The 23,616-nt window shown below is 43.4% G+C and overlaps 1 protein-coding gene across 1 annotated transcript in view; it reads right to left on the bottom strand.

Annotated features, from left to right (window-relative positions):
* The window catches only part of LOC132777570 (hydroperoxide isomerase ALOXE3-like), a 33,847-nt gene extending 10,446 nt beyond the window's left edge, over window positions 1-23,401 (bottom strand). The window contains exons 1-10 of the mRNA XM_060779929.2: window positions 23,210-23,401; window positions 21,790-21,994; window positions 20,066-20,147; window positions 18,440-18,562; window positions 18,139-18,242; window positions 13,362-13,534; window positions 11,927-12,070; window positions 6,817-7,020; window positions 4,469-4,555; window positions 1,063-1,232 (exon numbers count right to left, since the gene is read on the bottom strand). Of these exons, the coding sequence (XP_060635912.2) occupies window positions 1,063-1,232; window positions 4,469-4,555; window positions 6,817-7,020; window positions 11,927-12,070; window positions 13,362-13,534; window positions 18,139-18,242; window positions 18,440-18,562; window positions 20,066-20,147; window positions 21,790-21,994; window positions 23,210-23,359 (1,442 nt within the window). The 5' untranslated portion in view covers window positions 23,360-23,401. The remainder of the gene's footprint in view (window positions 1-1,062; window positions 1,233-4,468; window positions 4,556-6,816; window positions 7,021-11,926; window positions 12,071-13,361; window positions 13,535-18,138; window positions 18,243-18,439; window positions 18,563-20,065; window positions 20,148-21,789; window positions 21,995-23,209) is intronic.
* Between the last annotated feature and the right edge of the window lie 215 nt (window positions 23,402-23,616).

The following is a 23,616-nucleotide window of genomic DNA, read 5'->3' as shown; positions in this document are numbered from 1 at the left end:
ACAATCGAGGCCAGCATCAGCCCTTCTCTCACTTCTCCAAAATTCCATGAAATTGCATTTGGAGCACACTTTGAAATTAGGAAACAATATCTACTCTGCTGGGGCCAGCAGGTGGATCAGAACCAGAGCTGGAGAAAATGTCTTAATTTGGACCTCAACTCCCAGTATCCTCAAGCCAGTGTGGCTAAAGCAAAACAACTTAACCTGCAATCCCTGGATGTAACTGTGGATAGTTTGGGGAAGTAACTTTTTATTACAAGTCCAAATATTCCCCAGCTAGCACCCCCTAAGGTCAAGCAACCTGTCCTTCGATCCCTGGGATAATACGTGATTCAAACCCAGGAGGGTGGCTAAAATGATCAGGAGTCTGGAGAACAAGCCCTATGAGGAGCGGCTTAAGGAGCTGGGCATGTTTAGCCTGAAGAAGAGAAGGCTGAGAGGAGATGTGATAGCCATGTATAAGTATGTGAGAGGAAGTCACAGGGAGGAGGGAGCAGGCTTGTTTTCTGCTACCCTGGAGACTAGGATGCGGAACAATGGCTTCAAACTACAAGAAAGGAGATTCCACCTGAACATTAGAAAGAACTTCCTGACTGTGAGAGCCGTTCAGCGGTGGAACTCTCTGCCCCGGAGTGTGGTGGAGGCTCCTTCTTTGGAAGCTTTTAAACAGAGGCTGGATGGCCATCTGTCAGGGGTGCTTTGAATGCAGTATTCCTGCTTCTTGACAGGGGGTTGGACTGGATGGCCCATGAGGTCTCTTCCAGCTCTATGAGTCTATGATTCTATGATTCATTGTCTGGAAAAGTTCCTTTTTATGGCACAATTTCCCCCGTCAACATGGCCAAGACCAAACAACCTAAGGTACACAGTGTGTAGCTGTTTGTGAGATGCTCTGAGTAGTAGTTGAACATTAAGGAACTTTCTCAAACACTGTGAGATTTCACAGCCGCCCGACATCAATAAGATGACCACAAGTCACTCCAAGACCCATCAAGTCCAACACAAATGGATACAAATAGATAAATAATATAATAGTAGCCACCATAACTGCCCCCAACTGACCGCTCCACAGCTTCCCAGAGCTTCATGCCGTCCTCTTTGTAGTAGTAATGGGGCAATGAGGACACCCCACGAGCTTCCAGGTCTTCCGGAAGGCAGAGCGAAGAGAAGGTCAAAGCTTTGGTTCCTTTTCGCAACAGTTCCACCAAGCCTTCATAACCAATACCAATGTACTACAATGGGAAGGAGATGGGAAATTCAGGGCTGCAGACAACATTTTACTTTTTTTTTCAGATGCAGCATTTGCTACTCTTTCACGACTGCCTTGCAAAATGTCCTTGATATTTATATTAATCACAATAGCAAATTGAACTCCCACCCCCAGCAGCACTACAATTGGCAACTTCTTGAAGGTCTCAGTCCTCATAATCAAACAGATGGACTTGACCATCTCTATCTTCTCTTGGAATGGTGTATTTCAGGGAAACAGACTAGAGTTCTCTAGCAAAGAACTGTTTGTCTTTCACCAAACTACAAAGGGCAGATAGGGTCCGATACCATAGACCACGGTATCCTTCTGGGTCGCCTCGTAAGGATGGGTCTTGGAGGTACTGTTTTGTGGTGGCTCCAGTCCTTCCTGGAGATCGTACCCAGAAGATGTTGTTGGGGGTCTCCTGCTTGGCCCCACAGCCATTGTCCTGTGGTGTCCAGCAAGGTTCAATATTGTCCCCCATGTTGTTTAACATCTACATGAAGCCGTTGGGTGAGATCATCTGGAGTTTTGGCGTTTGAAGCCATCTGTATGTAGATGATGTCAGACTCTACTACTCCTTTTCACCAGATGCTTAGAAGGTCGTGAACTGGTGACGGTCTGGATGAGGTGGAGCAAATTGAAGTTGAATCCAGACAAAACAGTGGTCCTCCTGATCAGTCACAAGGCCGACCATAGTATAGGGTTCCAGCCTCTGCTGGACGGGGATACACTCCCCCTGAAGACACAGGTTGGCAGCTTGGGAGTCCTCCTGGACTCATCGCTGAGCCTGGAACCTCAGGTTGCGATGATGGCTAGGAGGGCTTTTGCACAATTAAAAACTTGTGCACCAGTTATGCCCATACCTTGGAATGTCAGACTTGGCCACAGTGGTCCATGCTCTCGTTACATCTAGGATAGACTACTGCAATGTGCTCTATGTGGGGCTGCCTTTGAAGACTGTTTGAAAGCTTCAAATAGTCCAACGAGAGGCAGCCAGGTTAACAATTGGGATGGCATACAGGGAGCACACAACTCCCATGTTGCGTCAGCTCCACTGGTTGCCAGTTCGCTCCCGAGCACAATTCAAAGTGCTGGCTTTGGGCTATAAAGCCCTATACATCCCTGACCCAATTTACCTATCTGAACGCCTCTCCCTCTATGTACCACTGCGGAGATTAAGACCTTCCGGGGAGGCCCTGCTCTCGGTCCTGCCATTGTCACAGGCGTGATTGGCAGGGACAAGAGAGAGGGCCTTCTCCGTGATTGCCCCTCAGATATGGAACTCCCTTCCTGGTGAGACTAGATCAACATCCTTCCCTCCTGTTCATCAAAAAGATGGTAACAACTTGTCTGTGGGACCAAGGTTTTGGGATAGTGCAATAAGGAAGCAATAGTAGCCATGAACTAAACAGGTTCCTGGACCACCCTAACAACATCCACCCAAATATCCAATTCACCATGGAAAAAGAAAATGAAGGAAAACAGCCATTTCTAGATATCCCAGTCATTTGCAAACCAGATCAACAATTGGGTCACACAGTTTACAGAAACCCTACACATAAAAATGCCAACCATCACCCAAGTCAAAAAAGAAGCACAATTAAAGCCCTGGCAGACAGTGCCAAAAGAATCTGCAAAGCCCACCTCCTCCAAGGTGATCTGAACCACCTCAACTGGGCTTTACAGGCATTGAATTCTTGCTGTTAGCCGGTTTGAGTCCCTCTACGGAGGTTGAGAATATCAGGATGTAAAAGTTTTAAATAAATAAATAAAAATAAATGGAGACTCCACCTCAGACATCAGAAGAGCTGCAAGACCAAGAACAAGCCATGAGAGTAAAGACAAAGATCCACCCAGAGGAAAAGTGTTCCTGCCATACATCAAGGGAACCACTGACCACAGAGGGAAGCTAATGAGGAAATAAAACCTACAAGTTATCTACAGACCCACCAAGAAAATCCAACAAATGCTATGTTCAGCAAAGGACAAGAGGGATCCTCTCGCCTCTGCAGGAGTTTACTGTATATCATATAGCTGCAGACAAGTCTACAGAGGGACCACTAAATGTAGCGCCCAAACATGTATCAAGGAACATGAAAGGCACTCTAGACTAATACAACCAGAGAAATCAGCCATAGCAAAGCACCTGATGAACCAACCTGGCCACAGCATATTATTTGAAAACACAGAAATGCTGGACCACTCTCACAACCACCATGTCAGACTACACAGAGAAGCCATTGAAATCCACAAGCATGTGGACAATTTCAACAGAAAGGAAGAAACCACGAAAATGAACAAAATCTGGCTACCAGTATTAAAAAACTCAAAAATTACAACAGCAAAACAACAGAGAGTAAACAATCAGGCACATCAAATCACTCTCAACAAAAGATTTCCCCCAGGCACTTCCAAGCCATTAAATGCTAATCAAGGTGGTCAGTTGAAACATTCACAGTGTTTAAAAAACTCTAAAATTATAACAGTAAATAAAGAACAACATTCAAACACAGGGGAACTCCAGACAAGAAATAATTAGGGACAGCTAATCACTTCTCAACAAAGGATTCCCCCAGGCACTAACAAGCTACACCTAAAAACTGTCAGGCCATCAAATGCTAATGAAAGTGGCCAATTGAAACATTCACACCTACCTCCAATGAACAACAGTTCTTTCTCCCGCCCTGGACATTACTCCACAGATATATAAATCCCAATTTCCTAGTTCCCAACAGACCCCACAACCTCTGAGGATGCCTGTCATAGATGCAGGTGAAACGTCAGGAGAGAATGCTTCTAGAACATGGCCGTATAGCCCGAAAAAAACTACAACAACCCAACAATAGGAAACTAATGACTGGATCCAGTATGGCTGATCTGGGATGGTTTTTAAAAATTGATGTAAAGTGGAGATAATTGATTTTAGTGTTTATGTATATTTACGTTAGTGTTTATGTATATTGAATGCTTGCCATATATATGTTGTGCTCCGCCCTGCATCCCCTTTGGGATGAGAAGGGTGGAATATAAACATTTAAAATAAGTAGGGCTTGTATTTGTCAAAGAGTTAGATTTAGCAGAGACAGGATTTGGATGTGACAGAGACAAGGTTCAACTTGACAGCGATTATGTCAAATTTGACATGGGAGGCAGGGCGGGGCAGGTACTAGCGTTTGGAAGTGTGGATGGACCCAATGGAGATGAAAATCCATTTACCTCATCTAAGATCCCTCCTTTTGAAATGAGCTTATCCCGGGCCACAACATTGATGTGAAAGGTGTAGCGCATGTGAGGAATCAGGAGCTGCGGAAACAAAAGGTGAGAAATAAGCTGGCCTTTTAATCCCATGGTTCCATTTTCAATGCCAGACTTCAATCAAGTTAAGCCAAATTCTTCAGCCAGAAACTTATAGCGTAACTGAATGGATTAGAACAGATTAGAACAGTTTCTCAACCTTGTGGTCTGGACCCCTGGGGGGGGGGGTCGTGAGGGGGTTTCAGGGGGGTCTCCAAAGACCAGCAGAAAACATATATTTCTGATGGTCTTAGTAACCTCTTTGACAGAGAAGGCTGAATATCTCTCCACCTGTCCTTCTCTTCCTTTTTGGAAACAGAGGGTGAATCCTCTCACCAAAAGCCCTCCTCCGCTGTGATTGACTGGCCTCTCAGCCAAGGACAGGCTGTTTCTGAGACTCCAAGAAGGGTGAGGAGAGCAGGCATGCTTGGCGCATGGCGGCGTGGTGCGCATATGCAGGCGAGGGAGAGCATGCGAGGCTGGAGGGAGGTTCACACCAGTGACTCCCTTCAAGGCAGGGTGGTTCTGAGTGGGAAGTTTGGCCCAATTCTATCATTGGAGGGGTTCTGAATTCTGTTTGATTGTAGGTGAACTATAATTCCCAGCAACTACAACTCCCAAATGTCAAGGTCTATTTCCCCCAAACTCCACCAGTGTTCACATTTGGGCATATTGAGTATGCGTGCCAAGTTTGGTCCAGATCCATCATTTATTTGAGTCCACGGTGCTCTCTGGATGTAGGTGAACTACAACTCCAAGACTCAAGGTCAATGCCCTCCAAACCCTTGCAGTATTTTCTGTTGGTCATGGGAATTCTGTGTGCAAAGATTGGTTCAGTTCCATCCAGAGGCAGTCCTAGGTAATTTTCAATGGTAAGCAAACAATATTTTGCCCCCCCCCCCCCCCCCCCCCAACCAATCACTTATATATATTTTCTGTTCATCGTGGGAGTTCTGTGTGCCATATTTGGTTCAATTCCATCATTGGTGGAGTTCAGAATGCTCTTTGATTGTAGGTGAACTATACATCCCAGTAACTACAACTCCCAAATGACAAAATCAACCCCCTCCCCCAACCCCACCAGTATTCCACTTTGAGTCCCCCTAGGGGTGAGAAATGCAATATATAAATAATGTAAATAAATAATAATAAATATTCAAGTTTGGGCGTATGGTGTATTTGTGCCAAATTTGGTCCAGTGAATGAAAATACATCCTGCTCAAACCAGATATTTACATTACAATCCATAACAGTAGCAAAATTACTGTTATGAAGTAGCAACAAAAACAGTTTTATGCTTGGGGGTCATCACAACATGAGGAACTGTACTAATTAATTTATTATTTATTTATTTGCCGTATGCATATACTAGGCCTGGGTAACAACGGAAAAATTTGTTTCTAAAATCGATTCGTTTTTTGGGGGGTTTTGCGTTTCGATTTTAAAAAGAATTCTGAAATTTTTCTTTTAAAAAGTTCGATATTTACGAAATTTCGTAAATGTTAAAAAAATTACGAAACAATAACGAATCGATTTCGAAACAATAGCGAATCGATTCGTTAATGGCGGACGCGACCGCGAAATACGCTAAAAAACCTCCAAATGGGACAGGGGGAACTTCTGAAGCTTCCCTCTCCCTCTGTTGTTGACTGTTGGTGTGATATTATAATTTTTTTTCACTAATTAAACAAAAAACAACTATAAAACTTGCCCCAGACATGCGGAAATAATAACGAAACGACTTCAAAACGATAACGAAACAAATACATAACGAATCCGAAACAATTATGAAACAAATTTGAAAATTCGTTTCGTTTTTAAGTTTCTCCAGAATGGTTCACTATCACTTCATTATAAAAAAAATAACAAATTTTTAATGAATTACGAATTAACGAAACGAAACCGCCCAGCCCTAGTATATACCACCATTCTCAACCCGAAGGCAATTCCGGAGCAGTTTACAGTCGGCACAATTCGATATCAAGAGATTGTGGCATTAAGAAGGTTGAGAAACACCAGACTAGAACCTTGAATGTTAAATTTAGGTTTTCCGACATGCTCAATTATGCACCTGAAGTAGCCAATTGCACCCCTGCATGGTCATGGGAGAGCAAAAGGGACATAGTTTACAATTTGTTCAGTAAGAATTGGATTTAAGAGGAGGCATTCTCCATTCAGGCAAGGACCTGTAGCTTTAGAGGGCTAAGCCTTAGAGATAGTGGTTGTACAGATGCGCCACGATTCTCATGTTAAATATTTAAAGCGTTTACCTTATAGAGCGGGTGGCACATGGGCAGTTGGCGGATGACGGCGAGAGCGAACACTTCGGCCAACAGGTGAGTTCGCAGCAGATGGGCGACAATCTGATGGGCGTAGAAGTCGGAATTGCGCACCCAGGTTTTGGCCAGGATCCAGTCCCATTCAGGGTCACTGGGCAGGAAGATGGGCGACTCCGGGCCTGGGGTCTGGCTGAGCTACACAACAGTAAAAGAGCCATAGAATAACAGAGTCAGGAAAGACCACAATCTCTTTCTGCTCCTCCTCTAACCTCCAGCTATGTTTTGCTTCCCTATCAAAAGGTGGTAAGTTAAGAATGAAGACTTTGCCTATTTTTTCATTAATTGGTCAGGCTGTAGATTGCTAAGTCATACATAATGCAAAGCCATTGCTAAACATTTCAGTTCATAACCTACTGATGGGGAGATATTGGAAATATAGATATTAATTTATGTATAAATTGTATGTACTTTACAAGCACTGAAATGTATAGAAAATCAGGCTCTTTCTGTATCAGAAATCCAAGCTGACAGGACAAGCAAGCTGCTGTCCAGGCACAGCAAGAGGGGGGCTGAACATTCCAGGAATAGAATCATAGAATCAAAGAGTTGGAAGAGACCTCATGGGCCATCCAGTCCAACCCCATTCTGCCAAGAAGCAGGAATATTGCATTCAAATCACTCCTGACAGATGGCCATCCAGCCTCTGTTTAAAAGCTTCCAAAGAAGGAGCCTCCACCACACTCCGGAGCAGAGAGTTCCACTGCTGAACGGCTCTCACAGTCAGGAAGTTCTTCCTCGTGTTCAGATGGAATCTCCTTTCTTGTAGTTTGAAGCCATTGTTCCGCCTCCTAGTCTCCAAGGAAGCAGAAACAAGCTTGCTCCCTCCTCCCTGTGACTTCCTCTCACATATTTATACATGGCTATCATATCTCCTCTCAGCCTTCTCTTCTTCAGGCTAAACATGCCCAGCTCCTTAAGCCGCTCTTCATAGGGCTTGTTCTCCAGACCCTTGATCATTTTAGTCGCCCTCCTCTGGACACATTCCAGCTTGTCAATATCTCTCTTGAATTGTGGTGCCCAGAATTGGACACAATATTCCAGGTGTGGTCTAACCAAAGCGGAATAGAGGGGTAGCATGACTTCCCTAGATCTAGACACTATGCTCCTATTGATGCAGGCCAAAATCCCATTGGCCTTTTTTGCCGCCACATCACATTGTTGGCTCATGTTTAACTTGTTGTCCACGAGTACTCCAAGATCTTTTTCACACGTACTGCTCTCAAGGCAGGCATCCCCCATTTTGTATCTTTGCATTTCGTTTTTCCTGCCAAAGTGGAGTATCTTGCATTTGTCACTGTTGGACTTCATTTTGTTAGTTTTGGCCCATCTCTCTAATCTGTCAAGATCGTTTTGAATCCTGCTCCTGTCCTCTGGAGTATTGCCTATCCCTCCCAATTTGGTGTCGTCTGCAAACTTGATGATCATGCCTTCTAGCCCTTCATCTAAGTCATTAATAAAGATGTTGAACAGGACCGGGCCCAGGACGGAACCCTGCGGCACTCCGCTCATCACTTCTTTCCAGGATGAAGACGAAGCATTGGTGAGCACCCTCTGGGTTCATCCATTTAACCAATTACAGATCCACCTCACCGTAGTTTTGCCTAGCCCACATTGGAAGGGGGCATGTTATCTATACAGAGACTGGTACCGAGCCCAGCGTCTAACTTCTAAGTAAGGAGCCTCATGGCAGGTCAAAGTAGGCCCCTTGATTGATGAAAGTAAGCTGTATGCTACTCTTCAAGAAAGAAATACACAGACATGCCTTTTGTATGTTGGAAGATAGAATTTGATATTCCTATGATGCTAAAGTGATGCAGAGAACGATGTCAATGAATGTAGAAGCATGTTCTTTGTTTGCCTGCAATTGGAGGGTATAAAAGCCACAGTCAACACCTATATCGGGGCTCTGGTTGCTTTTTGGACATAGCTCCACTCCAGAGCCCCAGCTGGAAATAAAATCCTCTGGAACTCTCATTGTCTCTTTTCCTCAAACCTTCTCCCTGCCATTTCACTACAACTGTCTACTTTGCTTTGGAATCAACAAGGGAATCCAGGAAAGCAACATAGAAGAACCAACATACACTTTGCTAAACAAAGGCAAAGTCCTAACAGTTTTGGTTTTCTTTCTTTTCCACCCAAAAAGCATTCTGGCAACCTGGGAAACACTCATGCCCAACATGTAATAAGAAATTCAATGTGCAGATTTGATAAATGTGGATTTAATATGATGTGTAGGAATGAATGGAAGATGAATGTATGGATGGAGCTAATAATTTTGGAGACAACAGTATAATATTAAGGCCTGCAATGACTAACTATCTGCTCTCTGAACTGTAATTAAAAGTTGCTAATAAGAGCTGAAAAGTAAACTCTGATAAGAACTGGGACAGTGATAACAGAAATGTTTACAATGTTAAGAAAGAAGTCAACATAAGATCAACACCAATCAAGAAGATCAACATCTGGCCAGGAACCTGAGATGGACCCAGGATGGAAGAAGTCTATCATGAAGTTTAGGAAAATGGAATGGTTGGATGTGATTGGACAATGTTTTTAATAGGAGACCCTAATGTTTATGTTTGTATTGATTTTGTTATGGTTTTATTTTCCAATTGTTTTTTATTGTATTGATATTCTTCCCAGGAGCCCCTAGTAGCGCAATGGGTTAAACCCCTGTGCTGGCAGGACTGACTGACAGTTCACAGGTTCGAATCCGGGGAGAGGCGGATGAGCTCCCTCTATCAACTCCAGCTCCTCATGCGGGGACATGAGAGAAGCCTCCCACAAGGATGATAAAAACATCAAATCATCTGGGCATCCCCTGGGCAACGTCCTTGCAGATGGCCAATTCTCTCACACCAGAAGTGACTTGCAGTTTCTCAAGTCACTCCTGACATGACAAAAAAAAAGGTCTTCCCACCAACTGTGAACTGTCCCGAGTCACCTGCGGGCTGAGAGGGACAGTATATAAATATAGTAAATAAAAAAATACCATTAATTTACAACTCTGACTAATAATGCTCAAAGTGTGGCAGACCTGAAGAGTCTGGTCCACCCACTATGCTATGCTCCATGGGAAGGAGAGAGATAGTATATGTATGGAGAGGCAGATTTGCACGGGAGCAGTCTGGTCACTTGGGGACTTCTTTCTCAAGGGAAGAGGAAGAAGAGCGCTTTTGGAGTCTTGGATTTTGTGCAGGGAGTCAGGTTCTGCTGTTTGAATAACAGAGATCTGGTTTTTGGCACTGTGCTTAGGGAAGAGGTTTTGGCATTTTAAAGTTATGGAAGTTTTGGAACTATACATTGGCAGGCTGCAGGGAAGCAGGGTCTGGCCTAACAGATGCTTCTCCAAGGAGTGAGAAAATGATATGGTAATGTATTGTCGAAGGCTTTCATGGCCGGAATCACTCAGTTCTTGTGGGTTTTTTCGGGCTATATGGCCATGTTCTAGAGGCATTTCTCCTGACGTTTCGCCTGCATCTATGGCAAGCTTCCTGATATGGTAATATTTCAATGCCTGAGGATGAATGTGTGTACATGTGATATGAATGCTGAGTGAAAATGTAATTGCCCTTTGTCTGTTTGTTAGTCCAATGTAACTGTAGGTTGATATATATCCAATATAGTTACGTAGAATCTATATGCCTGTATATCTAAATGTTTTTCTGTAATTTGATCTACCCTCTCACACTGGAAATAATAATAATAATAATAATAATAATAATAATAATAATAATGTTTATTTAATACCCTGCCACCATCTCCCCAATGGGGACTTGGGATGGCTTACATGAGGCCAAGCCAACAGCATAATACAATAAAGTAAAACCAAAACACAATAACAACACAGTAAAATACATATAACATATGCGTGCAAAAACGATGAAGCAAAATCATACACAATAAGATAAAATAACATAACATAACAACAATGAGCGGGCTGCATATGCATGATAAAAACTAAGACACTAAAAATACTAAAATCAGGATGAGACAGGGATGGAGCAGATTGTTTGTGGGGGACAAACTCATAAAGGAACAGGGTCATAAATATAGACCTTCATACAGGTGGGTAAATATACTCTGGGGACAGAAACCATTGAGGGGGAGCAACTGTGTATGATTGAAATGGCAGGGAGAAGGTTTCAGGAAAGGAGACAAAGAGAGATCCTGAGATCTGAAAAGCACGGCTTTTATTTCCAGCTGGGGCCCTGGTGTAGACTAGCGCCCAAAAGCAAACCAGAGCAAATGATAGAGGGGCGGACTGTGGCTTTTATAGATTCCAGGTTCAAGCAAACAAAGAACATGCTACTACATACATTTGTATCATTCACTGCGTCATCTTAGTATCAAATTCTACCTTCAAACATGCAAAAAGTCATGTCTGTGTCTTTCTAAAGAGCAAGCATGGCTTATATCATCAATCAAAGGAGCCCACTTGGACCTGTCAGGAGACTCCTTCCCTAAAGGAAGGCACTGAGCTTTTCGTACCAGCCTCTGTGGCTTATCTCTCTCTCCTAGAATGTCCCCCCTCCCTCTTGCTGTGCCTGGGACGTAGCTTGCTTGTCTTGTCAGCTTGGGTTTCTTATACAGAGAGAGAGACAGAGCCTGATTTTTCTATACATTTCAGTAATTGAAAAATACATACAATTTTATGCATAAATCAATAAATATCTATTTTTCCAATATCTCCTCATCATGATAATATGGCTACTCTCCAAAAGCACCGAAAAAAAAACAGGTTTTGAGATCCCTCTTGAAAATTTCTAAGGTGGGGGACTTCCTAATCTCACCGGGCAATGAGTTCCAAAATCGGGGGGCTACAAAATGAGCCTGTGCTTACAAAATAAGTTTGTGATAATGGCAAGATTGAAAGGAGAGCCTCCCCCAAGGATCTAAGAGCTCAGGCTGGTTCATGGAGAGAGATCTGGTCACGAAGGAAATTGCAATAAAAAGAACCTATGATTTAAAGTTATCGAGAAGTCATTCATGACATAATACATCCTAGTTCCCAGGGATCTTCACCCAGAAAATGTGGTACCTGAATGGCCAAAGGCATGAGATGCTTCTGTTTGGAGAGGTGCATCAAGCACAAGGGCACAGCGATGTACTGCTGACGTCCATTGATCAGTTTGGTTGGGAGCCCCTCCAGGAGCTTATAGTCCGCAATGAAGATGTTGCCCTTCTGTGGTGGAAAACAAAGACACAAACTCTGAACAATGAGGGAAACCAAGAATTTGGTAAGAGGGGCCCACATTATTGAGTTTTTCATTCATTGGCCTGTTAAGGATATTGAAAATATGAGATTGTGTAATCTGCTCAAAAGCAGCAGCTGAATGGGTGGAAAACAGACAATATTCAAGGTTCCGCAATATCAAGTCTCCTCTTCCGAGTCACACAGACTGGCAGCATAGTGCTAAACGTAAAGTACTGAAGGGGACAAAGGACAAAGATCCAATTTCATTTGATTAATAAATAGCAATAGTATGAAGAATAGTTTAATTAAATAAATAGTGTTTTTGTTTAGAAGAAGTCTTAGTCTCTTCTAATCCTGCCGCCTGGCAAAGATGGAGTGTGGAAGGGGTATTTATTTATTTAATTTACTGCATTTATATTCCGCCCTTCTCACCCCGCAGTGGACTCAGGGCGGATCACAGTGTACACATACATGGCAAACATTCAATGCCAAAGACACACAACAGATATAGACAGACAGTCAGAAGCTATTTAACTTTTCTGACCACCAGGGGAGCTGTCACTTTCATTGTCCATCTGCGACACTGATGTAGTACTTCCGCATTCCCTGCATGCTTTTGCTGGAGTGCTTTGCCGGAGTCTTTTTTATGGCCTCGTAAATTAGTTAAATTAGCCTCCCCACACATAGGTGGTACCTAATTTTCCTACTTGACAGATGCAACTGTCTTTCGGGTTGCAAAGGTCGACAACAAGCTACACAATTGGTCGGAAGCTCACTCCGACCCAGGCTGGCTTCAAACTCATGACCTTTTGGTCAGAAGTGATCTTAATGCAGCTGACACTCAGACAGCTGTGCCACAGTCCCGATTTCAACCTCCCCCTCAGGAGAGAGGCAGCCAATCAAGAGAGAGAGGAGATACAAAGCAGTATGTAAATCACAGCAAGGATAAAGTAGGAGAAAATGCAGCAATTGACTTTTTCCTGAGCCATCACCCATTCTTCTCCTCTTCCTCCTAATATATTACTGGAGTGCAAACTACCTTTGCATTTTGATCTCAGTTTGCAGCAATAGAAGTCTCAGGGGAAAAGTGGGAGAAGGAGAAAAAAAACTCGGACAATGTAAGTTCATATGGAAAAGTGGGACAGCAGAAGATTAATTGGGACAGTCCATATGAGTTGGAAATCACAGTATGGACACTGGATGAATTAGATATAATCTTATAACCTGGTACGTTCTCAGTATAGCCCTCAGACCATCAAACATCTGTTTCCTTTCCTACCTCCAGCTCTTTCTCCAGCGTAGTATCATCTCCAATGGACTTGGCTACCATTGCATTGGTCACGGGGAAGTTTGGAGGGATCTTGGTGCATCTCTGGATCATTCTTGGATTCAGTCCATTCAGGAACTGGTATCCAAAGAAGGCATCGTCTTTCCAGTGCTCTGTGATGTATTCTAGAATGGGAAACAGGAATTCAACTGGGCAAGTTCAATTTACAAAAAGGGATTACGTCAAGAATATATATTCCTTTTCCATAGTTCCAACTTGCCTAAAGGAGGCACTTGTGACACCTATTTTTTAAAAAGCCTTCCCTTAACCCTTCTAGAATGGACAACTATCGGCCAGTGTCCAACCTCCGCTTTTGGAGCAAGGTCTTGAAGTGTGTGGTGGCCTCCCAACTCCAGGGATTTCTGGATGAAATGGATTATCTCAATCCATTTCAATCTGGTTTCGGGCCTGGCTGTAGAACAGAGACAGCGTTGGTTGCCTTGGTGGATGATCTACGCAGAAGGCTAGACAGGGGGAGGGTGTCCCTGTTGGTTCTCCTGGATCTCTCAGCGACTTTCGATACCATTGACCATGCTATCCTCTTGGGTTGTCTCACTGGGACGGGACTGGGAGGCACTCTCTCTCACTCTCTCTCTCTCTCTCTCTCTCTCTCTCTCTCTATTGAATTTTCCATAAAAAAATAAAAATCAAGAAACAATGAAAGAAAAAAAGAGAGCGAGAAAAAATTAGGAAAGAAAAAGGAAAAAAAGGAAAAAAGGAAAAGAAGAAAAAAAAGATAGATATAAAGATTATCATAGAATCATAGAATCAAAGAGTTGGAAGAGACCTCATGGGTCATCCAGTCCAACCCCCTGCCAAGAAGCAGGAATATTGCATTCAAATCACCCCTGACAGATGGCCATCCAGCCTCTGCTTAAAAGCTTCCAAAGAAGGAGCCTCCACCACACTCCGGGGAAGAGAGTTCCACTGCTGAACGGCTCTCACAGTCAGGAAGTTCTTCCTAATGTTCAGATGGAATCTCCTCTCTTGTAGTTTGAAGCCATTGTTCCGCGTCCTAGTCTCCAAGGAAGCAGAAAACAAGCTTGCTCCCTCCTCCCTGTGGCTTCCTCTCACATATTTATACATGGCTATCATATCTCCTCTCAGCCTTCTCTTCTTCAGGCTAAACATGCCCAGTTCCCTAAGCCGCTCCTCATAGGGCTTGTTCTCCAGACCCTTGATCATTTGAGTCGCCCTCCTCTGGACACATTCCAGCTTGTCAATATCTCTCTTGAATTGTGGTGCCCAGAATTGGACACAATATTCCAGATGTGGTCTAACCAAAGCAGAATAGAGGGGTAGCATTACTTCCTTAGATCTAGACACTATGCTCCTATTGATGCAGGCCAAAATCCCATTGGCTTTTTTTGCCGCCACATCACATTCCTGGCTCATGTTTAACTTGTTGTCCACGAGGACTCCAAGATCTTTTTCACACGCACTGCTCTCGAGCCAGGCATTGTCCCCCATTCTGTATCTTTGCATTTCATTTTTTCTGCCAAAGTGGAGTATCTTGCATTTGTCACTGTTGAACTTCATTTTGTTAGTTTTGGCCCCTCTCTCTAATCTGTCAAGATCGTTTTGAATCCTGCTCCTGTCCTCTGGACTATTGGCTCTCCCTCCCAATTTGGTGTCGTCTGCAAACTTGATGATCCTGCCTTCTAGCCCTTCATCTAAGTCATTAATAAAGATGTTGAACAGGACCGGGCCCAGGACGGAACCCTGCGGCACTCCACTTGTCACTTCTTTCCAAGATGAAGAGGAAGCATTAGTGAGCACTCTCTGTGTTCGTCCACTTAACCAATTACAGATCCACCTCACCGTAGTTTTGCCTAGCCCACATTGGACTAGTTTCCTTGCCAGAAGGTCATGGGGGACCTTCCTGAGTTTCGTGTTGGAGGTGTCCTCCTTTTCACTTTCTTCTGCTCTTCTTTATTTAAATCTTTCTCTCCTTCTATCATATGGGGTTTATTCCATTTAATTTAAATTATTGTCTTATAGTTTTTCTCTTTTAAGTGTTCTGTGACTTTCATCCAATCTGTCTCTTTTATCGGAGTATCTTTGTATCTAGATAATAAATATGTAAGTCTGTCCATATTTCTAATATCGAGCACTTTTTGTAACCAATCTTCTATATCTGGTATTTCTTCTATTTTCCATAATTTTGCATAGCAAATTCTAGCCGCTGTTGTTAGCAAAAACCATAATTTATCTATGTTTTTTTTCCATTTTACGTTTTGTCATTCCCAGCAAAAATAATTCAGGTTTTAGTTGGATGTTTATGTCTAGCATTTTCTGGATTGTCTCTTGTATTCTCTTCCAGTAAGTCTTTGCTTTTTCGCATGTCCACCACATGTGGAAAAAAGTGCCTTCTTTCTTTCTACACTTCCAGCATTCTGTGTTGACATTTTTATAGCACTTTTCCAATTTATGCGGTGTCATATACTACCTGTGTGATATTTTTATCCAATTTTCTTTTAAGTCAGTTGCGTATGTATATTTCAATTTCTTTGTCCAGATTTCTTCCCATTCCTCTATTTTTATATTTCTTCCAATGTTTTCTTTCCATCTTTTCATATATTCTTTTCCCTCTTTTGTTTCTTTATTCCAGTCTTGTAATTACTGGGAGGCTGTACCCAGGAGGTAATGCTGGGGGACTCCTGTTCAAACCCCTGGCCATTGACCTGTGGGGTTCCACAGGGTTTCCTTTTGTCCCCCATGCTGTGCAACATATACATTAAACCTCTTGGCGAGGTCATCTGGAGTTTTGGAGTAGGGTACCACCTATATGTAGATGACACCCAATTCTACCACTCCTTTCTACCTAATGCCAAGGAAGCTGAACTGACCCTAAACCAGTGCCTGTCATCAGTAATGGTCTGGATGAGGGCAAACAAATTGAAACTTAATCCAGACAAGATAGAGGTACTCCCAGTCAGTCAGAAGGCAGACCAGGGAATAGGAATCCAACCTGTGATTGAGTTACACTTGCCCTGAAGACACAGGTCCGCAGTTTGATGGTCCTCCTGGACTTGGTGCTGAACCTGGAGTCCCAGTTAACTGTGGTGGTCAAGGGGACCTTTGCAGAATTAAAATTTGTGTGCCAACTGTGCCCATTCCTTGAGAAGCCAGATCTGGCTATGGTGGTCCATGCCTTAGTAACATCCCATCTGGATTAATATAATGCGCTCTATGTGAAGCTGCCTTCGAAGAGTGCTCGGAAACTTCAGCTGGTCCAAAGAGCTGCAGCCAGGTTGCTAACTTGGGTTGGCGGCAGGGAGTGGACAACCCCCATTGCAGCAGCTCCACTGGCTGCCAGTCTGTTACTGGGCACAATTCAAAGTGCTGGTTATGACCTTTAAAGCCCTAGACAGTTTAGGTCCAAGCTATTTGCCCAACCCTTGTATGAACCTGCCCGAGTCCTGAGATCTTCAGAAGAGGTCCTTCTCTCAGTCCCACCTCCATCTCAAGTTCGGTTGGTGGGAACGAGAGAGCGGGCCTTCTTGGTGGCTGCTCCTTGATTCAGGAACTTCCTGCCCAGAGAAGCCAGAACGGTCCCCTCCCTGCTGTGCTTCAGCGGCAGGCTAAAACCTTTTTATTCAAACAGGTATTTAAAAATGAAGATGTTTCAAGATCTAGTCAGGGTGTGCTGTCATTTTTAACTTTGAATATGTTTTGATGCAAATGTGAGTAGATCTGGCGGGAAGGTAACGGCGCTCTATGCAGTAATGCCAGCCACATGACCTTGGAGGAGTCTATGGGCACTGCCAGCTCTTCGGCTTAGAAATGGAGATGAGCACCACACCCCAGAGTCAGACATGACTGGACTTAATGTCAGGGGACAACCTTTACCTTTATGTTTTGATGGATTTTAACTGTTTGTGTTTAACTCTGTTTTAATGTTTGTATATTTGTATACTTTCAATTATGTACTAATGCTTTCATATCAAGCTGGTTTGACTCCCCTTTGGGGAGATAAAGTGGGGTACAAATATAATAATAATAATAATAATAATAATAATAATAATAATAATAATAATAATCTGCAAAAGGCCACCTTACTGGGATCTGCATGCATTATTCGCCGATACATTACACAGTCCTAGACACTTGGGAAATGTCCGATGTGTGATCAAATACAACAGCCAGCAGTCTGCTGTGGGCTCATCTTGTTGTGTTTCAAATAATAATAATAATAATAATAATAATAACAACAACAACAACAACAACACAAGTATGGATCGTTGATGTTGCAATCCCAGGCAACAGCAGGATTGAAGAGAAACAACTGGAAACAACTGGAAAAGCGGACACGATACGAGGATTTAAGGATCGAATTGCAAAGACTCTGGCAAAGCCAGTCAAGGTGGTCCCAGTGGTGATCGGCACACTGGGTGCAGAGACCTTGGCCTGCACTTAAACACAATCAGCACTGACAAAATGACCACCTGCCAGCTGCAAAAGGCCACCTTACTGCGATCTGCACGCATTATTCGCCGATGCATCACACAGTCCTAGACACTTGGGAAGTGTCTGACGTGTGATCCAACAGCCAGCAGAGTGACCTTGTTTACTGTGGACTCATCTTGTTGTGTTTTTACTAATAATAATAATAATATATTGATCTCCATTTGAAGCATATGAAGCGAACTGAGAGCAAAGGAGGAAGGTGGGAGGAAGATGGGAAACTGGGGAAATAGGGACGTTATTAGCAGGGCTTCTGTCTTACTTGATAGATCTGATATGTCGACCCACAAAGTCTTCTTGATGTCTTCCAGGTCCTCCCAGGATTCGTGGTTGTCAGACAAACCTCTCAGCTTGAGCTCTAAATTCCTAAAGGTGGTAGGACAGGAGAACATCTTAGGGGTGGCTCTGCGTGACATATCACAATGTTTACTCTGACCAGGCAGCAATTCCCAAAGCAATGCAATGATTACTACTTCAGATATTAAATGCAACATTCAGCTTGTCCATTAAAAGAAATGCAACTTTCCTCAAATAAGCTTTCGCCTTCTTCCCACACAACTTACTTGCTAACAGCGCGTTTAGCAAAGAGAACCCCTTTGGTGAAGGAAAATTGGTCTTCATTTTGTAGCTCTGACATGGATGAGACGTTCAGACAGTGAACAACGCCGTCGGCATATATTTTCCATCTACAGGGAGGGAGAGGAATAACAACAACAACAACAACAACAACACTTTATTTATATTCTGCCCTTCTCACTACGAAGGGGACTCAGGGCAGATCACAATACACATACACGGCAAACATTCAGTGCCACTTTGTATAGACCAGTGTTTCTCAACCTGGGGGTCGCAAGGGGGTGTTAGAGGGATCATCAAAGGCCATCAGAAAACACAGTATTTTCTGTAGGTCATGGGGGTTCTGTGTGGGAAGTTTGGCCCAATTCTATTGTTGGTGGGGTTCAGAATGCTCTTTGATTGTAGGTGAACAATAAATCCCAGCAACTACAAATCCCAAATGTCAAGGTCTATTTTCCCCCAGTGTTCACAAGTGGGCATATTGAGTATTTGTGCCAAGTTTGGTGCAGATCCATCATTGTTTGAGTCCACAGTGCTCTCTGGATGTAGGTGAACTACAACTCCAAAACTCAAGGTCAATGTCCACCAAACCCTTCCAGTATTTACTGTTGGTCATGGGAGTTCTGTGTGCCAAGTTTGGCCCAATTCTAGTGTTGGTGGAGCTCAGAATGCTCTTTGATTGTAGGTGAACTATAAATTTCAGCAACTACAACTCCCAAATGACAATATCAATTCTTCCCAACCCCACCAGTATTCAAATTTGGGCGTATCGGGTATTCGTGCCAAATTTTGTCCAGTGAATGAAAATACATCCTGCATATCAGTTATTTACATTATGATTCACAACAGTAGCAAAATGACAGTTACGAAGTAGCTACGAAAATGATTTTATAGCTGGGGGTCACCACAACATGAGGAATTGTATTAAGGGGTTGTGGCATTAGGAAGGTTGAGAAACACTGGTATAGACAAAACACAGACAGAACAGAAGGAGGTGCTTCCAAGTGGCAAGTTTTCTTCTCCTTGGATTTCTTTGAGAGCATCCCAATCCATGCATATCTCCAACTTCCTATTCCTGGACTGCAACTCCCAGCAATCCTTTAGATAGATAGATTAGATAGAGATAGGAAGGTAGGAAGATCAGGAGAACTGCTGGGAGTTGGAGTCCAAGAATAGGTAGAGAAGGAAGAACGGGGAGAAAGAGGAAGGGAAAGAAATGGGGGGGGGGGAAGAAGGGAAGAGGAGGGGAAAGAAAAGGGGGGAAGGAAGGGAAGAGGAAGAGATGGAAGGAAGGAGAGAAGGAAAGAAAAAAGGGAAGGAAGGAGAGAAAGAAAGGAGAGAAAGAGGGAGGGAAGTTTGGCCACAGCAACGCTAGTAAAACATAAAACATAAAAATAAAATAAACTTTGTGTATGACTTCATAATGCAAAAACTTTGTATATGACTTCGGAACTGTCAGCTTTTGAGAGTGGAGTTGGTTTTTCAATTGCAAACTGAGCCAGGTTGCTGGGTTGGAACAGAGCACAGAAATCAACAGAAAGTTCTTTATCTGAAGCAATGGCTGGCTCTCGATTTTTAGCTGGCACAAGATGCACAGGTTTAGATTCACTTACCCATAATCAGACTGCTTCTTCTGAAGCTCCTTAATCCGGGAGTCTTTGAGTAAGGGTAGTATATCCATGGCAGGGGTTTTAGCTGGTGGAACAAATACAGAAAAGGTTGTTTATATCCTTAGGAGCCTGCTTGTTTCATTCATTTGAGGTATGCATCACAGTTGATAGAATGGCTTAGAATTTCATATTTTCCAAACACACACAACCTCATATAGCACATCAACCTAGCATCAATCTAACATGTCACTTCTGGAAGATGACTTTTATGAGTGAAAATTGATGCAACAAGTGGTCTACTCTACAGCATAAAAAGGCATCACGCTTCATTACAGGGTAAGTTCTCACATCTCCTTGCAGCAAGTGGTAGAATTGAGCTCAAAACAACAAATTCTATGCTAATTATACAATTTCTTCATGCCTGGACAATTGGCCCCCAGGGCTGAGGTGCACCTCTAATGGGTTTTTATTCCTGAACTGCACAAGTCTCTTATGTCATCCAGTCTGCAGTCCTCAATGAGTAGCTAGACTAGAGATAGGATTAGAGTGAGGCATACTTATCCCAGAAGGAGCCTTTGTCTTTACTCTTCTTGCTTGCCATTATGTCCTCCACCTTTGAAGATGTAGCAACGGAATCTCTGTATTGCCGAAGGCTTTCATGGCCAGAATCACTGGGATGCTGTAAGTTTTTGGGCTGTATGGCCATGTTCCAGAAGCATTCCCTCCTGATGTTTTGCCTACATCTATGGCAGGCATCCTTAGAGGTTATCAGGTCAGACCTCCAAACCTCTGAGGATGCCTGCCATAGATGCAGGCGAAACGTCAGGAGAGAATGCTTCTGGAACATGGGCATACAGTCCAAAAAACTTACAGCAACCCAATTGAATCTCTATGAGGTATGAGGTAACTTCCTATTTAAAAGTATTTTTATTGTTGTGGGTTTGGCCATATGGTCATCCTTCATTGTTGGCTCTCTCTCTGTCTAATGTTTATGTTTTTATTGATTTTGTTATGGTTTTATTATCTGATTATTATCTTATTGTAATGAAATTGTATTTTATGGTGTTGGCACCAATTGCAAACTGCCCTGAGTCGCCTGTGGACTGAGAGGGATGGTACAGAAATATAGCAAATAAATAAATAGATTTTCTCCTTTCCAGTAGAACACATTTTGTCTCTCTCCAGGCAAAATGTAACTGCATGTATATATTTTTTTACCTTTCCTATTATTATATGTTTTAGTAAGCTCGTTAGCTCCAAGACCTTGTCTATCTAGAATGGATTTCTTTTTACTTCAATAAATATTTTGAACCTAAAGTTGTGACTCTGCAATCCTGCGCCATCATGTTGAATGGAAGCTAATCCTGACTCACCACATGTAAGTTTCTGCTGGTTATGAAGTTTGCTTCTAGCACTCTGGTATATTTTTGCTGGAATCGCCCCAACTGAGGGTTATTTTGAACCTAACAGCTCAGATTCCCAACCACTCCATGACCCCAAAATTTGAAAGTAGAGCTCTACAATTATCTAGGACAGGACCAAAGGACACTTAATGCTCAGAAGTGACCCTTCTCATCTTGATAGCCATGAGAGCTGCATAGGCAGCTTTCTTACAGAACAGTGTTTAACTATGCCAAAACAAATGTGCATAACCTCTTGTCATCCTATGGATTGGGGAGAAAACCTTCGAAGACCTTTCACCTTTTCCCCCTCGGACTTTGACTTACCTGTCCCTTCCCTCAGCTCCAAAGTTTGGCACCCTTCCATCCACTGGTAACAAGGGAACTTGTAGACCACCTTTTTCGGGGATGTCACGGTGATAAAAGTGCAGTACCAGTCCGTGGTGAAGAGCTTGAGTTGGTATTCTTTGTGGAAACGGAGGAGTATAATGTCTCCCAGGTCGTGTTTGCAGGAGACCTCATAATCACTCACCTGTAACAGAAAGGTCATAGGACAGACGTATCAATGGAGCAAGCCATGTTTCAGCTCTGGTTGAAGAATCTCGCCTACAACAGTATACGTAGCATGAAAATTGGGATGTTGGAATGGAAATAGGAGGTGGCTTCTCAACTTTAATGGTCAAGGAGAAGAAGGAATTTCAGCAACGGATGGCTGACAAGCAACGCCGCTGAAATTTCCACCTTTACACAACCACTAAAGGGACAGAAGCCTCTCCAGTCTTCACTCTGGAAACCCGAATTGGTAACTCCATGGATGGAGAGCTGGTTGAGAGGTTCTTCTCTGTGTTCCACAAACCTTATGTATAAAGCTGGTGTTGAGTAGAACCAGGGACTTCTTTATGGATGCTCCAAGGTTCTGGATATGCCTAGATATCAATAGTCTTTAGGAATGTTTTACAGTATAACCCCCATAAAAAGGTAAAGGTTTCCCCTGACATTCAGTCTAGCCATGTCCGACTCTGTTGGGTGGTGCTCATCTCCACTTCTAAGCCAAAGAGCTGGCGTTGTCCGTAGACGCTTCCAAGGTCATGTGGCTAGCATGACTGCATGAAGTGCCCTTACCTTCCTGCAGAAGCGGTACCTCTTGAACTACTCACATTTGCATGTTTTCAAACTGCTAGGTTGGCAGGAGCTGGGCCTAACAGTGAGAGCTCACCCCACTCACCAGATTAGAACTGCCAACCTTTCGGTCAGCAAGTTCAACAGCTCAGTGGTTTAACCTGCTGTGCCACCAGGGGACCCATAACCCCCATATCTGTAGGGAATGTTTGCAGTGAAACAGCAGTTACACAAAACCATGGACATAGACCAGCACCAGATAAATTGCCTATATAAGATGGGAATGTGAACTCTCTAGGGATTCTAAAAGCGACAGTCCAAAATCAAACTATTCTAAGATCTTTTTTTTTTCAGCATTCATAGAATCATAGAATCATAGAATCAAAGAGTTGGAAGAGACCTCATGGGCCATCCAGTCCAACCACATTCTGCCAAGAAGCAGGAATATTGTATTCAAGTTGCCATCTGTGCAATGTACCAGGAAATGTCTTATAGGTAGGCAGAATGGATAGACAGAAAGACAGGCAGGCAGATGGACAGATGGACAGATGGATGGATAGTGACAAAGAATAAGATAGAATGGTTTATGGGCTCTGTGACCCAAATGGCCCACATTTCCCCCAATTACCGCTCCAGGGTAGAAGTCCACGCCCCAGTTGTCCAGGACAGTTTTGGGGCTCTCTCCCTCGGTGCCCACCAAGGTGATGAAAATTGAGTCGAGGGTCCCCGCATCGATGTGGTTCCCCGTTGTCACCCGGACTTTGTACTTGACAGTCATATTGCTGGGGCTCAGTTACTACACTCAACAAGGAGCTGAAAATCTCAGTTGATCCTGCAGCTCCACCACAAGCCTTCGATCCAGAGGATGGGATTTATAGCATCCCAGCTTCCATCAGCCTGGGTTCCCACCCTTTCTACCACAGCGGCCCCTCCCTTGGAAAGAGGAAAGGGAAACCAGGCCAAGAACCAGGTTGCTTCCTGGGTGCTAAAAGGACAAAGGTGGATGTTTGGAGAAAGAGCTTTGTCCTGTGGTTT

The sequence above is a fragment of the Anolis sagrei genome, chromosome 6, assembly GCF_037176765.1.
Source record: "Anolis sagrei isolate rAnoSag1 chromosome 6, rAnoSag1.mat, whole genome shotgun sequence".
NCBI lineage: Eukaryota > Metazoa > Chordata > Lepidosauria > Squamata > Dactyloidae > Anolis > Anolis sagrei.
The sequence above is the reverse complement of the archived record's forward strand: the minus strand, read 5'-3'. Positions and strand labels throughout refer to the sequence as shown.